The sequence below is a fragment of the Indicator indicator genome, chromosome 32 (assembly GCF_027791375.1).
Source record: "Indicator indicator isolate 239-I01 chromosome 32, UM_Iind_1.1, whole genome shotgun sequence".
Taxonomy (NCBI): Eukaryota; Metazoa; Chordata; class Aves; order Piciformes; family Indicatoridae; genus Indicator; species Indicator indicator.
In genome coordinates, this window is record NC_072041.1 from 2,817,706 (window position 1) to 2,833,205 (window position 15,500).

At 46.3% G+C, this 15,500-nt stretch overlaps 1 protein-coding gene across 2 annotated transcripts; it reads left to right on the top strand.

Moving 5' to 3' along the window:
* Window positions 1-8,460: 8,460 nt before the first annotated feature.
* On the top strand, window positions 8,461-14,833 carry UBE2J2 (ubiquitin conjugating enzyme E2 J2). 2 transcript variants are annotated; one of them, XM_054394795.1, is made up of 8 exons: window positions 8,461-8,634; window positions 10,478-10,608; window positions 10,825-10,865; window positions 11,545-11,647; window positions 11,760-11,898; window positions 12,380-12,460; window positions 12,608-12,861; window positions 13,659-14,833. In XM_054394795.1, the coding sequence occupies exons 2-8, from the start codon at window positions 10,478-10,480 to the stop codon at window positions 13,729-13,731; spliced, it is 822 nt and encodes a 273-aa protein (XP_054250770.1). In that variant the 5' UTR covers window positions 8,461-8,634; the 3' UTR covers window positions 13,732-14,833. The 2 variants fall into 2 exon arrangements, with proteins under 2 accessions (XP_054250770.1, XP_054250771.1); XM_054394796.1 differs by lacking the exon at window positions 13,659-14,833 and having other exon boundaries at window positions 12,608-13,193.
* The last annotated feature ends 667 nt before the right edge of the window (window positions 14,834-15,500 follow it).

Genomic DNA, 15,500 nt, shown 5'->3' on the forward strand with positions numbered 1-15,500 from the left:
GTACCAATTACCATTTGGGAAAGGCAGGATGGAGAGGTCAATGGCAACTGGGTCCTGGTGGTGGAGCTGCTTAACTAGCAGTGGTGGGATAAGTCTGGAAGAGGCCTGACCTTTCCTCTTTCTGACTCAGAAACATGTCAGGATGAATTTTCTAAGCAGTGCTATCTCCTTGTCAATCATCACAAAGGAGGTCACACCCGACCTTAGCCAGGCTGGAGAGGAAATGAAAGAAGGAGGAAAAAATAATAATAAAAAAAGCTCTGGTTTCAGCAAGTTCATCAGGGATTTATCAGAGTTCTCATCAAACTGTCTGTCATTTTATTTGGGTCACCTAGGGCTGTCTGATTGCCTGCTGCCTCTACAACTGAGAAGTAGAAAATGAAAGAAACCACCCCAAAATGGTGCCTGGAAATATGAATCTGGCCTTTAAATGAACAACATTGAGCAGTGGTTGTGGAAAACAAAGGTTATGAATCACCTTTCACACTTGCTGATTGTGGAACCTTGAGCCCAGAGAGCTCAAAGCAGGTGACACTCACCAAGTAATTAAGCATTGCATTGTTTGAGCAAAGCTAGATAAATATTATCCTTTCTTAATGCTAGCAGGAAAAAAAATGGAGCTGCAGAACAATTGAATGATTTCCTCATGACCAACCATGAATCAGATTCAGGAGCCATCTCAAACTCTTGATAATCACCCACATTGATTCATAGAAGGATTTAGGTTGGAAGGGGCCTCAAAGATCATCCAGTTCCAACACCCCCTGCCATGGGCAGGGACACCTCCCACCAGCCCCAGGTTGCTTAAGGTCTGATCCAGCCTGGCCTTGAACACCTCCAGGGAGGGAGCATCCAGGACCTCCCCTGGGCAACCTGTTCCAGTGTCTCCCTAGTGACCAAACAGTTGCTGAACTCAGGTTAGGTAGAGCCAGTCTGGTTGTGACTAAACAGTTGCTGAATTCAGGTTAGGTAGAGCCAGTCTGGTTGTGACCAAACAGTTGCTGAATTCAGGTTAGGTAGAGCCAGTCTGGTTGTGACCAAACAGTTGCTGAATTCAGGTTAGGTAGAGCCAGTCTGGTTGTGACCAAACAGTTGCTGAATTCAGGTTAGGTAGAGCCAGTCTGGTTGTGACTAAACAGTTGCTGAATTCAGGTTAGGTAGAGCCAGTCTGGTTGTGACTAAACAGTTGCTGAATTCAGGTTAGGTAGAGCCAGTCTGGTTGTGACCAAACAGTTGCTGAATTCAGGTTAGGTAGAGCCAGTCTGGTTGTGACCAAACAGTTGCTGAATTCAGGTTAGGTAGAGCCAGTCTGGTTGTGACTAAACAGTTGCTGAATTCAGGTTAGGTAGAGCCAGTCTGGTTGTGACCAAACAGTTGCTGAACTCAGGTTAGGTAGAGCCAGTCTGGTTGTGACCAAACAGTTGCTGAATTCAGGTTAGGTAGAGCCAGTCTGGTTGTGACTAAACAGTTGCTGAATTCAGGTTAGGTAGAGCCAGTCTGGTTGTGACCAAACAGTTGCTGAATTCAGGTTAGGTAGAGCCAGTCTGGTTGTGACTAAACAGTTGCTGAATTCAGGTTAGGTAGAGCCAGTCTGGTTGTGACTGAACAGTTGCTGAATTCAGGTTAGGTAGAGCCAGTCTGGTTGTTAGAGCAACACAACCCCTCAGAAGGACAAACCCCCCAAATAAGAAAACCAAACAAACAGAATCATGGAAGGGCTTAGGCTGAAAGGGACCTCAGACATCATCTACTCCATCCTCCTTGTTCAGCTTCCTTTTATTTTTTTGCCAAAGATGATTAAAAAATCCCCCAACTCAGCAGTAGTTAATGACAAACCCAACCCAAAACCTCCTGCCTTGTTTCATCCATCAATGAATGGAGCTACTGAAGACTGAGGTCCAACAGGGAAGCATTCAAGACTCAAAATGAAAATGAGTGGGCAGCAGGAACTGCACAGCTCTAGGATTATTGTGGTTTTTTTTTTAGCAGGGCCTGTTGTGATAGGACAAGGAGTGATGGATTTAAACTAAGAGGGAGATTTAGACTAGAGAAAAGGAAAAAATGTTTGACATTGAGGGTGGTGAGACCCTAGCCCAGGTTGCCCGGAGAGGAGGTAGAAGCCCCATTCCTGAAACCATTCCAGGCCAGGCTGTTTGTGCAACCTGCTCTAGTTGGGAATGTCCCTGCTGACTGCAAGGCTGTTGGACTGGATGACCTTTAAAGGTCCCTTCCAATCCCAACCAGTCTACTTATAGATGGGAGAGGAAGGAGATGTTTCAATGCAAACAACATTGCTCATAGTTTAAACCTGGAAGTGATGCATCTCACATGCACTTGAAATTGGAAGGGAATTCAGGAAGGCAGGATATAATTACTTCCACTAAATCTGACCAAGGCATTACCACCAAGGTCCTGTCCTCTTACAAGAAGCCCTCTGAAGGACTGTGGGTCAAGGGTATCTCCTGGTTTGAATGCAAGCTCAGTTGGTTCTTGGTTACAAATGTGACCCTGGGAGAGGGATTTGCTTCCTCAGTGTCACCATGCTCAGCTGGTTACAATTCCAGCACATTCAGCCAGCAGGGGTGGAGGTTCACTACAGACTGAGCAGCAAAAACCCTTTCTGCCTTTAATGAAGCTCAGAGTTCTACATTTCATTTTGTGGAAAGCCCCTCTTAAAAAAAGAAAAAGAAAAAAAAATAACCCAAAAAACCCAACCAAAGAAAACCCCAAACCCCTCACAAATGTTTTATAGTCCCCCCAAAAATCCACTTCAGCAATATTTATCAATACTTAAACACAGTGCAAACCCAAAAGCCTAACTAAGACCTTTCATCTACCAGTGTCTGGGACACTCATCCAATCCAGCATGAATGAGAAATGGCTTCACTGCCTCACCAAGCTCCTTGCAGCTGTAGCTGGGCTTTGGCAAACACTGGAAATTGTCATCTCCTGAATGGTGCTCCCTTGCTCAGGGTGATTGTTCAGCTGCTGCTTCTTCCTTAACAACAGCCTAAAGATTCCTGCTTTCCTTCCCCACGGCTTTGCAAAGGTTCAGCCCCATGCTGGCTGACTTCTTCCAGGCAATTTCGGTCAGAATTTCCACAGCCCCCTTTGCCCTCAGGCATTTTTTCATTCCCCCATTTGTTCTTTCATGGATTCACAGAATGGGTTGGGTTGTGAAGGGACCTTTAAGATCATCCAGTTCCAACCCCCTGCCATGGGCAGGGACACCTCCCACCAGCCCAGGTTGCTCAAGGTCTCATCCAACCTGGCCCTGAATACCTCTAGGGAGGGGGCATCCACAGCTTCCCTGGGCAACCTGTTCCAGTGCCTCCCCACCCTAACTGGAAAGAATTTCTTCCTCATCTCCAGTCAAAATCTGCTCTTTCTGAACCCTGTCCAAGCTTCTTGCCCCTCTCTCCAACTCCACCCTCACCTTTACTGTGCTGGGTAACCTCCACCCACATCTCTCCTACGTGGGTGTAACACTCCCAAGCCTCCTTCTTTCCTGATCTCTGTGGTTTTTTGCTTGCTCTGAATCTTGGTCTTATCTCTGGTGATGGAGCAAGCTGCCAGGCAGGGTGTGCTCAGCACCTTCAGTTCCCTGAGGCCTCCTGTGGTAGGAGGCAGGCAGGGAGGGCAGACCACACATCACTTCTGTGTTTATTCACTGGGCAGGGAGTTCTTTTGTGCTTCTTGTGCTTGTGAGCAGTAAACTCTTCAAATTCTACCTTTGTGCATCGAAAATGTTGACATAGGGACAGTCAACAGGGGCACAGAGCAGACTTTCACTGTGATGCACATCAGGGAACACATTATTTGGATTATAAAGTAAGAAAAAAACCCAACCCAACACATAACTGACTGATATTCCAGGTCCACAGGCTGAAAAAGCAGTAAAGGTCTCTGTGTCCAGGACAGAAGTAAAACTCCTTCTTTTTTTTTCCCAACTACTTAAGCTGAGAGACTTATCTTGGTTATCTATAGCAGCAGTGGGTTCAATGGTCAAGGCATGAGGTAGCTAAAGAAACAATCTCCCCATATGAGAGGAGATCTTCACCTGATCCCACTGTAATGTGGCTGCTGGCCATGGGACTTGGGGAAATTGCTTGCCCAAGGATGTGTCAAGTGTCTTGCTGGGCTACAAGACCTTTCCATTTCATCAGCATCCTCATTTCAGAGTAGCCTTGAGGCATGGCTCCTCTTCCAGGCATTCTCTGTCCTTCCAGACAACCTAACCAGGGATGCTCAGCAGCCACACCATTGCCACATTTACAGGACAGGATTGCATTTGAGCACCTGAGAAGCCTAATTACCCCTCACTCTGCTCCTCAGGCTGCTTTTTCTTTCTCCAATTGTTTCTTCATCCACCAAGGTCAGCCTCAAAATACTCCCTGGGCTGCCTGTGTGGGGCAGTGCATGAAGCACTGCTTTCACCTGGGGGAGAAAGTGAAGCAAAGGCTTTCCCCAAAGGCACTCACAAATAGAAGGGATTCTGATTTGTATTGTTTGTGTCTGTCCTGAACACTTCCAAGGCTTTTTATTTATTTATTTTAAAAATGGTAACAGTTAAAGGGAAATATTCTGCAGTGCAAAAGTCAGACAGCTGGGTAGTGTCAAATGGTTGAGAGAGGTGATTCTGACCCTCTTGTCCTGCTCTGCTGTGACCTCACCTGCAGTACTGTGTTCAGCTCTGGGGCCCCCAACACAAGAGGGACATGGACGTGCTGGAGAAGGTCCAGACAAGGCCACAAAGATGACAGAGGGCTGGAGAACCTCTGCTATGAAGACAGGCTGGGAGAGTTGGGGCTGCTCAGCCTAGAGAAGAGAAAGGTCCAGAGCTGCATTGCAATATCTAAAGGGGACCTACAGGAAGGCTGGGGAGGGACTGTTCAGAAGGGTCTATGGGGACAGGGTGAGAGGCAATGGTTTGAAACTGGAGCAGGGCAGAGTTAGGTTGGACATCAGGAGGAAGTTCTGCACAGAGAGGGTGGTGAGACACTGGAACAGCTTGCCCAAGGAGGTGGTTGAAGCCCTATCCTTGGAGACATTCAGGATCAGACTTGATGTGGCCCTGGGCAGCCTGATGTAATTGGAGGTGTCCCTGCTGCCTGCAGGGGGGTTGGACAAGATGACCTTGGAGGGTTCCTTCCAACCCAATGCAATCTGTGGCTAACACAAAAAGTCTACATTCACAAGTACATAAAGATGTTTTCATGTCCCAATGTGCTCAGAGGCCCAGACCAGATTAACCCCCAACCTTTAAGAGGTTGTCTCTGTCCTGGAGTTAATTACTTTAGCCCTTTGTACTCATTTACTTGGAGCACTTAATGAGTTGACAACATATATTTGGAACTCCAAGTGACTTCCCAAGCTCAGGTTTAAAAACATACCTTCAAGACATGATAGCAGGAGACCAAAGAGAGGAAATCCTGTAGAGTGATTCATTTGCATCTTGGAAAACAACTGGGAAGAAAGAAACTGCTCTGAGAGAGGTCTCATTCTGTGGTGTCATTAGTGAGGAGAATAAGATGCCAGAGAGATGAATGCAATGCTCATGACCAACACACTTATGCATGGAACACTTTGGGCTTGGGGAACTTGAGAATGACAACAGAGGTGGAAATATGAGCTCCAGAACCCCTTCAGCATTCTGGGGGCCTTTATTCCAGCCTCCAGGTTGATGTTTCTGACATTTCCAGACTTTGTGGGAATTCCAAAGTGAGGATAAAAAAAGAAAAAAAAAAGAAGATAAAATTTTGTGAGAGGAAAAAGAAGGAAATTGTCCTCAGGTCAAAGGGTATAAAGGTAGGTGTGGATTTTACTGCATGAGTTGCCAAGGGGAATTTATTAGGTGAAACAAATGTAGGCTAATGCAGCATTCTAATAATAAGACCTCGTATTTATGCAGGGCTGTAAATCTCCAAGTCTAACCATCATTTATAAGAAGGAGTTCCTCCTGTTCTGCAAAACCTTGAAGCATTTGTAAACTGTGAGCTCAGATCAGACATGAGGGAGTGTAAGAAATTAAAACAAAATCAATCAACTGTTACTTCTCTTTTGTTTGGTTTTTAAAAGCATTTCATGACACTAAAATTAGAACAGTTGAAAGGATCCTGGGCTGCAGCAAGAGGAATGTGGGCAGCAGGGCAGGAAAGGGGATTCTGCCCCTTGACTCTGCTCTGCTGAGACTCCACCTCCAATCCTGCCTCCAGTTCTGGTGTCCCCAGCATCAGAAGGACACAGAGCTACTGGAGTGAGGCCAGAGCAGGTCACAAAGATGATCCAAGGGCTGGAGCAGATCTGCTGTGAGGATAGACTGAAGGGGCTGGAGGTGTTCAGCCTGGAGAAGACAAGACTCCAGGGAGACCTCAGAGCTGCCTTCTAATAGCTGAAGGGATCCTACAGGAAGGCTGCAGAGGGACTTTTCCTGAGGGTGTCTAGAGACAGGCCAAGGAATGGTTTGAAGCTGAGGCAGAGCAGGGTTGGACTGGAGCTGAGGAAGAAGTTCTTCAGTACAAGGGTGGTGAGACTCTGGAATAGGTTGTCCAGAGAGGTTGTGGATGCATGAGGACCAGGTTGGGTGAGACCTTGAGCAGCTGTCTAGTTGAGAGGTATCAATGGCTATGGTGGGGAGGTTGGAGTAGATGATCTCTGAAGTCCCTTCCCACCTAAGCCATTCTGTGATTCTGTGACTTTGTGTATGAAATATCCTGGGTTTGTAATTGAAGTCTGAGATAATAATGGAAAAGATTTGATAATTTGAGCTGCCATGAAAATCAAGATTTTAAAACCCCCCAACAAATTAGAACTATTTTTTTGTTTGTTTCTTTCTCTGTGATTTCAGATTAGCATTCACCCCCCTAAAATCTCTAAACTTTTTCTACCTCTTGACCAATATTTCTTGTCCTTATTTGAAGCTTAAGTACCAGCAGTTGTTACAGCTCTGAGTGGGGTTCTCCATGTCCAAACACCATCTCAGTTTGCTGCACACCTGTAGCTCTCTCTGGAGTCTAATCCAGCAGTCACTTTGCACCAGTTTAGGACATAAAAGAAAACTGCCCACTCCCACCTGAAACCACGAGTGCCTGAGTGAGATATTCTATGAGCACACAGCATTTTGCAACCCCCAATTTGTGGAAATAAAGTGACACTAAAAAGGCATAGGTGGTTGCAAATCTGGGGACTGCCCATAGGCAGTGACATCACAGCTTTAATTTCTTCCCTTCCTGCTGTGGATTAAGCTCCACAAAGCCGTAACAGGGCATGCAAGTCTGGACAGCAGCAGCCTGCGCCAGTCTGGCGACAGACTTAAGAGCTCGAAGTGTGCAGGCCACCACTGCCCTCTGTTGGGTACCGCTGCAGCGCTCAAGCGTTGAGAACCGCGGTCGCAGCGGAGCTATTCACACGGAAAATGCCTTTTGAACAGCAAGAAAAACCCCGGCTTAAATTGCAGTCATGCAGTCTCGACTATGAGCCTGTTGCAAACCCTTTGTGCAACTTAATCATTTGCTTATCAGCCTCTTCGTTTCACCCTAGGAAATAAAGACAATGGGCTGAGGAGCTAAGGCAGAGGAGAACTCTCTGCACTCGAGAGATTTCACAGGATTTTCTCCAAGGATGGTCTGAATATGTCACCTTAAATCAAGAGTGCACAGACACTACATCTTCCTGTCACTTTGGCCACCTAAGAGAATATCTTGCTTTATTGCTATTTACTGAAGCTACAAATGCAGGCACATTATATAAAGCTTGCTGTATTTTTATGAGCCTACCAGTAGAATCCTGGAACAAATTTTTTTCTGCCTGTGTACTGAATGACTGAGTTTGGATTTATCTACTTTACAAACACCTATGAAGATTCCAGAGACTTACAGCACTGGAAGAGCACACACAACCGAGTCTTTCTCAGGAAAGGAAAAGCCAGGCAGCCCTGAGGTCCCTCCCAAATGTAATTTTATGCGAAGTCACAATATCCGCATGGAGATGTCCAAGTACACCAGACGTCTATTACCACTGTTTATTTCCACGCTCATTTTCTGCCGTGACAATGTGACCGCTCACACATACGCCTCTCTGACGGCTCCCCGGCCTGCCCATCTCCACCGCGGGGCTTGGAACCAGCCTCATCCACGGCAAGGGCCTCGCAGCAGGAACCAGAGAGGGCAGGAGGCAGCCCGGAGGCTCCGCAGCAGAGAACACGCAGCAGCTTTAGGTCACCCGGTCTCCAGAGCACCGGGCAGGCGCTGTCTCACTCCCTCCCCAGCTCCGAAGCTGCCCCACGGAGTCGCCTCGGACAGCAGTCAGTCCCTTAGCAACGCCCGCAGCCTCCATGGCTGCGGCCGGAAGCGGAAGTCAGTGACGCAGGCGTGACGCACGCGCCCCGGAAGCGGGGCGTCTCGTTCCGGAAGCGGACGCCAGCGCTCCGTTCGCCCCGCCTTGCCGGGCCGCCATCTTGGCTGGGACCCGCGGTCGCGCCGCAGAGGGGAGGTCGCTCTGCACTACCCTGCCCGCTTTTTCTTTCTTTTCCCCTTCCGTTCTCCTTTTTTCCCCTCCTACCCTCCCTCTCTGGGTCTCCGGCTGCGGGCAGGTGGCGCGTCCCGGCGGTGGAGGGGCCTGCGCTAGCAGGGAGAGGTGAGTGGGGCCTGGGCCGGCGGGGCGAGCCCATGGGGCAGCTCAGGGGGCAGGGAGGACTGGATTGGCTGTCTCCCTTCTTTCGGTCCTCCTTTCCTCGGCCTGCTGTGACCAGTGCCGGGCAGCCGGCTCGCTGTAAGCTGTGAGCTTCTTGGTTATCCTGTTGCTTTTTCTTCTGTTTTTGCACTCGTTGCTCGTCTCCTCGGGCACGGAGCGGCTACCGGCAGGGCTGGGGTAACGATTACCCGCAGAAAGAAGCTCTGACTCGTTCTACAGGTCTTGTTTTCCACCTGTCCTGTGGTGCCCTTGCGTTGTTTCCCAGATTCACTCTCCTGAGCTGGGAGCAGGGCTCGGGCGCATTGTGCTGCCGGTGCTCGGCTGTCTAAGCACTGGGGAGTTGCTTTCTTGCTTCCTTCTCCTGAGTCGTATCGGCAAGATGGGAAAATGGCTTTGCGGCTCTGGCTTCTGTAAATGGTGCTGTTTATCTTGTAGTTTAAGCTGCAAACGTTCTTTCAGATAAGGCTTTGAGAAGCGCTGAAATGCCAATATCTATACTGAGTGCCGTGGAATATTTCAGTGGGTTTTTGCAGTCTGTAGTGGGGATGCTGTTGCGAGACTCCAGAACAGACAGTTGTGTTCAACTGAGAAGATAAGATGTAGTTTGTGGTTTTTAACGTCAAAGCTGACCTTTTTGAGAGGAAAAAGCAACCTTATGATCTTAAGACTTGTGACTTAAAAATACTTGGGGCTTCTTTCAGGAAAAAACATTTTGCTTCAAGCAGTGATCTACAGTAATCTTGACCAAAGCCAGGTTAAACACCATTCTTTTGACTATTTGACCACATTCAGGTGTTACTCATGGTTTTATCTTCAATAGATTGTGCTTGACTGTCTGCTTGAATCAAGGGCTACAAAGGGCCATGGGCATTGATACTTCAGTGCCAAGTGCTGCTATCATAGGGCAAGCATTGTCTTATCTCTTTGGACAAGCTGTTAGTACAATCTTTCCTGTTTGCTCTTGCTTGAGTTTCCCTATGTAACTTGCTAGATTTCTTGGGAGGAAAGTGACTTAAATAACTATTGTTAATTGGTTTGTGGTCTCTAGGTGCATTGTAAGGGCTGATGCTATTTTGTCTTGTAAGCAGCATGGAATTTCTTCACACTGCCTCCTTCTCATTTTGGATGAGGTCTGTCTGGAAGAGAATAATCAGGCTCAGAAGTTCCCTTCTGTGAATTCAACTGACTCTTAAGCAGGCAGCAGACTGAACATAAAAATCCTTCAGTGCTGAGGTTACTGTGGGATTTATTTGTGTTTCAAAGCACTGGATGTGCAGAAACACCCAAGTGACATTAAATGAGGGGCAGAAATACATAGTGGATATTCAGGCTGAGTAGGGAAATGGATAACTTGAAAAGACTAAGCCCTTGATAAGAGTGCTAAGAGAATGTGTGCTCAGCCTAAACACAGGGCTGGCTCATAAGAGTTCAAGTGAGTTCTGGAGTACAGCACATTTCTCTGATTGCAGTAGTCTGTGGTATTTAAGCAGCAGTGCTCTGGAAGGGGAGTTTTCCCACTTTGGCAATATCCAGTCTCTTGGGAGTGTGCTGTTAAGATTTTGCATGGCTTTTGCCACTTAAAAGCTGTGGTAATTTCAGGGAATGCTTTGGGTTGGGAGGGACCTTGAAGATCATCTAGTTCCAACCTCCCTGCCATTGGCACAGACACCTTCCACTAGACCAGGTTGCTCCAGGCCTCATCCAACTCTGTAAAGCAGCTGGAGCCAGCACCTGGAGCTGTGTCCGATGAAGCATAGGTTGTGTTTTTGTGTCTTTTAAAAACCAGATGAGCAACAACAGTAACAAGAGAGCACCAACAACAGCAACCCAGAGACTGAAACAAGACTACCTTCGAATTAAGAAAGACCCAGTGCCTTACATCTGTGCAGAGCCCCTCCCCTCCAATATCCTTGAATGGTAAGAGCTGGAAGGAGCTGGGCAGAACAAGATTTTCCAGGTTATTTAGTCTGACTCCCTGTCTCCTCTACATTGTATGGGAACCTTGGCTTGGGGAGGTGGGACCTTTGAGATACTGATGTTCATTTTTCTAGACATCCCTGATGGCTTTCATGCTGCTTTGTGTTGAATCTTTGTGCCCTTTCGGTTGATCTGCTTCTCACTTCCTTGTCTTAGGCACTATGTTGTACGGGGACCTGAAATGACTCCTTATGAAGGTAAAAGTTGAAATGCATGGAGTTTATTTTGTGATTAGCCTCAGTAATTACACCCTGGTTTGAATGGGCAGAATATAACTGCTGTAAATAGCCCTGAAAACTGTTAGTGCAGTGTCAAAGCTCACCAGGACTTGGGTGATAGCTTGAAGAGCAGAGGTAGTGGTGCTGCTGTCTGGTTGTAGGGTTTTTATCAAAGATTCTAACAAAACCACATGAACTGAAGCCAAATGAAGGTCTTGGAGGAAATAACTCACTTTTTGACAGAAATAACCTCCAAAAATCCCATTTTGTTACTGCATGAACTGGGATGTTTCTGTGGGGAAAGTGAGAAATGCAAAAGCCTTCTTTATTTATTGTAGTCACATATCTCACAGTGTCTTCTGCAGCCTTTCTGAGCTCAGCTTCTCCACAGTGTTATCTGGAGAGCAAACCCTTTTGTCTTGTACTAAACACACTTGGGTTGGTTTTCTTTCAGCTGGATTATGGAGCTGTTTGTTAGAGGCATGTGAGACAGTTGCCTCTGAGGGAAGTGCTGCAGGTGTGGGTTATTATCCCTGTGTTTTAGCAGCACAAGATGGTGAGCTTGAGGGGGAGGAGGAGACAAGGAAAGAGTTTTCAGTAGCAGTTTAGGACTTCATTTTCATGCAAAATTAACAATGGATCTCTTTCTGTAATGCAGGTGGCTATTACCATGGGAAACTAATATTCCCTAGAGAATTTCCTTTTAAACCTCCTAGCATTTATATGATTACACCAAATGGAAGGTTTAAGTGTAACACAAGGTAAGGATTTTCTTCTAACACTTAAGGAGTTAACACCATTGTAGCTACATGTGTAGTGTGTGATCAGTGAATAGCAAAACCAAACCACACTTCCTGTCTTCTCCTTTCGAAGGTTGTGTCTTTCAATCACTGATTTCCACCCAGACACATGGAATCCAGCTTGGTCAGTCTCAACAATCTTGACAGGCCTGCTTAGTTTTATGGTGGAGAAGGGCCCCACACTGGGCAGCATAGAGACATCAGAATTCACAGTAAGCTCTGGACTCTGCCTTTTGTCAGCTTTGGGGAATGTGGAACGTGACCTCAAAGTTAAAACAGTATTTTTGGGAGCTCAGAAGTTACAGCTCCCTGAAGGGAGGTTGTGGTGAGGTGGGGGTTGGTCTCTTCTCTCTAGTATCAGGTGATAGGATGAGATGATACAGCCTGAAACTGTGCCAGGGGAGGGTTGGGTTGGAGATTAGGAACAATTTCTTTCCTGACAGAGTGGTCAGGCAGTGGAACAGGCTGCCCAGGGAGGTGGTGGAGTCACTGTCCCTGGAGGTGTTCAAGAAACCTGTGGCCGTGGTGCTTTGGGACAGGGTTTAGTGGCCATGGTAGTGTTGGGTTGATGGTTGGAATCAATGATCTTGGGGGACTTTTATTAATTAAGGTATATTGACTCCCATTTTTATTAATAAAGGTGTATTGACTTTGTTTCTCTGCCCCTGCTGATGACTTGTGTTTCCTCCCCAGAAAAGACAGCTCGCTGCACAGAGCTTAACATACAATTTAAAAGACAAAGTCTTCTGCGAGCTCTTCCCTGAAGTGGTGGAGGTAAGGGAATTCATCCCTGCAATAATTTGGCTTTTCTGCAGTTCTTCAGCTTCTCTGTAAACTAACAGAGATCTGAAATCCTTCCCAAACACCTTCCCTGCTTGGCGCTCGGCAGCTCTTTTTCTTTGTTCTGTTTTGCTTTCGCAGGAGATGAAGCAAAAACAGAAAGCACAAGAAGAGCTCAACAACAGACCTCCTTCCCTCCCTTTACCAGATGTTGTCCCTGATGGGGAAGCACACTACGGTCAGAATGGAATCCCCCTCCTCAATGGGCACGTCCCCTTGGCACCTGCCAACCACCCTGGGCTCCACCAGGCCAACCGTAACCACGGACTCTTAGGCGGAGCTTTGGCGAACTTGTTCGTTATAGTTGGTTTTGCAGCCTTTGCCTACACAGTCAAGTATGTACTGAGAAGCATAGCTCAAGAATGAGGAGAATAAAAGAAATCCAAGACCAAATTAGTTGGTAGTTGCAGAATTGAGTGGGACTCTTTGGCCATCTGACTCTCTGACACTTGGATAAAAACAAAAAACAAAAGAATCTTTGTTTTACTGCCTCGTGGGTAAAACACTGGCTGGCTCCTGGGTTATGTGTTGGGGAATGGTGTAGTTTGGGTTAGAAAGCTTAAGAGAAGCTCAGCTCACAGATCTTGTCCTCTTCTACTCTCTAGCAGTGGCTCACAAACAAGTCAAAGCGTTATTGATGAGGTACCAACGTTTATAGTGCTTTGATTTTTTTGGGTTTTTTTTTTTTTTTTTTTTTGTTAGAGCAGTTCTCTCCATCTGTTCTTTGAAACTGGAAATATCTTCCGCAAGTCAGCTTTTGACTTCATGGGACACCATTTCTGCATATCATCTTTTTCAGTAGGGAAGAGGCTGTGCAGGTGTTGAAGTGATTCAAGTACAGATTTCATGTGGAGTTGGTGAGGGTTGGTGACCACTGATGCCACAGAAGATGGCTGTTGGGTTTTGTTTTTTTTTTTTACACTAGACAGCACCTCATTGCGTCTCTAGTCAGTTAGGGATTAGATGAGTGAGGAGAATAACAACCATGCCTGTTAAATGTGTTGTCTAAATTGTCCCAGTGTCATTGAAGGTTTTATTTGGGCTGCAAGAAGTGCAGTTGTTGGCCTTTAGGAATGATTAGCAAGGGGAAAAAAAAAAACAAACAAACCAACCTTTTTGGATCATTCTTTAGTGGGATGCCCTCATCCAGTATTGGTTTGGATTTGCTGGCTCACAGGTTGCCATTTTGGGAGCTGCTCTGTTGAAAGCTGTAATACTGAATTTTGCTCACAAGGTGCCACTGTTGAAAAAGACAAAAACCCAACAATAAAACTGCACATACCAATGGTGAGTGGATTGTGTATTCAGAAAGTCTTCCCTGGGTTTCATGGGCTTTGGTAAAGGGAGTGACCCCAGCCCCTAGCCCTTGTGAAGTCAAAATGAGTCTGGATAAGACCCAGCTCCTTTGGAGTCAACTGCATTAATCTGAAGCAAACCCTTCAAAGTAGTTCCACTTGCTGACTTGAAGCTTTGCAGAAACTCTTAAAACCAACAACCACAAGCCCCCCAAACCCTTCTGATCCATCTCAGATTGTAGAAGCTTCTTTCTTTTAGGTGTAAGTTCATCACTGTTCCCCTCCAGATGATTGATGTTTGCTGATGGGTTGTGGCTAAATGCTAAAGCTCCAAGGGTAGTTCCATAGGCTGCCTGCAGTTACTTTGAGCTGCTTGGATTTTTCTCACCTCCCTGCTTCATTTTATCCAAATGCTTTGTTTCTTCAGAGGCAAATTTAACTGTGCCTTCCATAATTAACAGTGATGCCTTTAATTGACAGTCATCTGGGGAAGAACGTGCTCACTGTTAATGGGGAACAAACTGAGGTGCCAGCAGGGTAAACACCTCTGCATCCCACTTGATTGTGAAAGCCCCAATAAATATTACCTCCTGTGTCTAAGGATGTTTGCAGACCAATTTCCTTTTCCCTTTTCAATTTGTTCTCTCTTCTTCTTATCTTGGATTGTAAACAAAGCTGTTGTTAACCCAGGAGCCCTGCAGCTTAGAGCGTCAATAAACGTGACCAAACCTCTGCCATAGTTACCAAAGCCAGCAGGACAGCTCTAAAGAAACCTCAAACCAGTCCTGAGGGAAGGAAGGAAAGGGTGTAGGGCTGCAGTTTGGAACAGGCTGGCTTTTAAACTATTTATAAATCATTTATTGTTTTTGTTGGTTTCACCAAATCTTATTTATATTCTTCAAAAAAAAAAAATGTACCTCTGGTTCATGCTTCAGCAGCTCTTGTAAACAGAGAAGCACCCCTTGGATCTAGCTGCAAACGATGTTCTGTCAGGCTGGGGGTGTACTGGAAAGGAGGGGGTGTTGTGTCCTCCCTGCAGTGTTTTCTAGGTTACTTGTCAAAATAATTTTTTTTTTTTTTTTTTTCTCAAAGCCTCTGGACCTGTAGCTGAGGCTGTTGTGCCTCGTAGCTAGATGCTGGTATGGTTCAAACACGTCTTGTGTTCTCACAATGCCTTTTTATTATCACTTGACATCACCTCCAGGCACAAGCTTCTAACTGGTGATCTCTGTCTGATCTTCCTCTCTTCTGGAAGTTCTTTTGTCCACAACAGTGAAGGCAAAAGGCAAAGGAGAGCTTTGACCGTGGTGTGTTTGCATCTGTGGAATGTACCTACCTGAGGTCAAAAAGTAGTACAATCTGAAGGTGTTGAATAAAGCATTTTATGATGTGACAAGAAGTTGGCCTTAAGTTACTCCCAGCATCTGAAGGTGAATCTCTTGGGTTTAATAAGTGCCACAATTGGAAACTGGGGGTGAGGGAGGGAGGTGAGGGGGGAAAGAGTTTTGCTTAAACCCTGGACGTGCTGCATTATATTTTTTCTGAGGATTGGTTGTATTTAAACCTTTAAACTTCCAATTTGAGTTTCTCTTCAATCCCCTGGATTCAGAGAAAGACTTGGCAGGCATGTTGGTTACCATCTGCTAGGAGCAGCAGCTGACTGAGCCCTCATGCTTAGG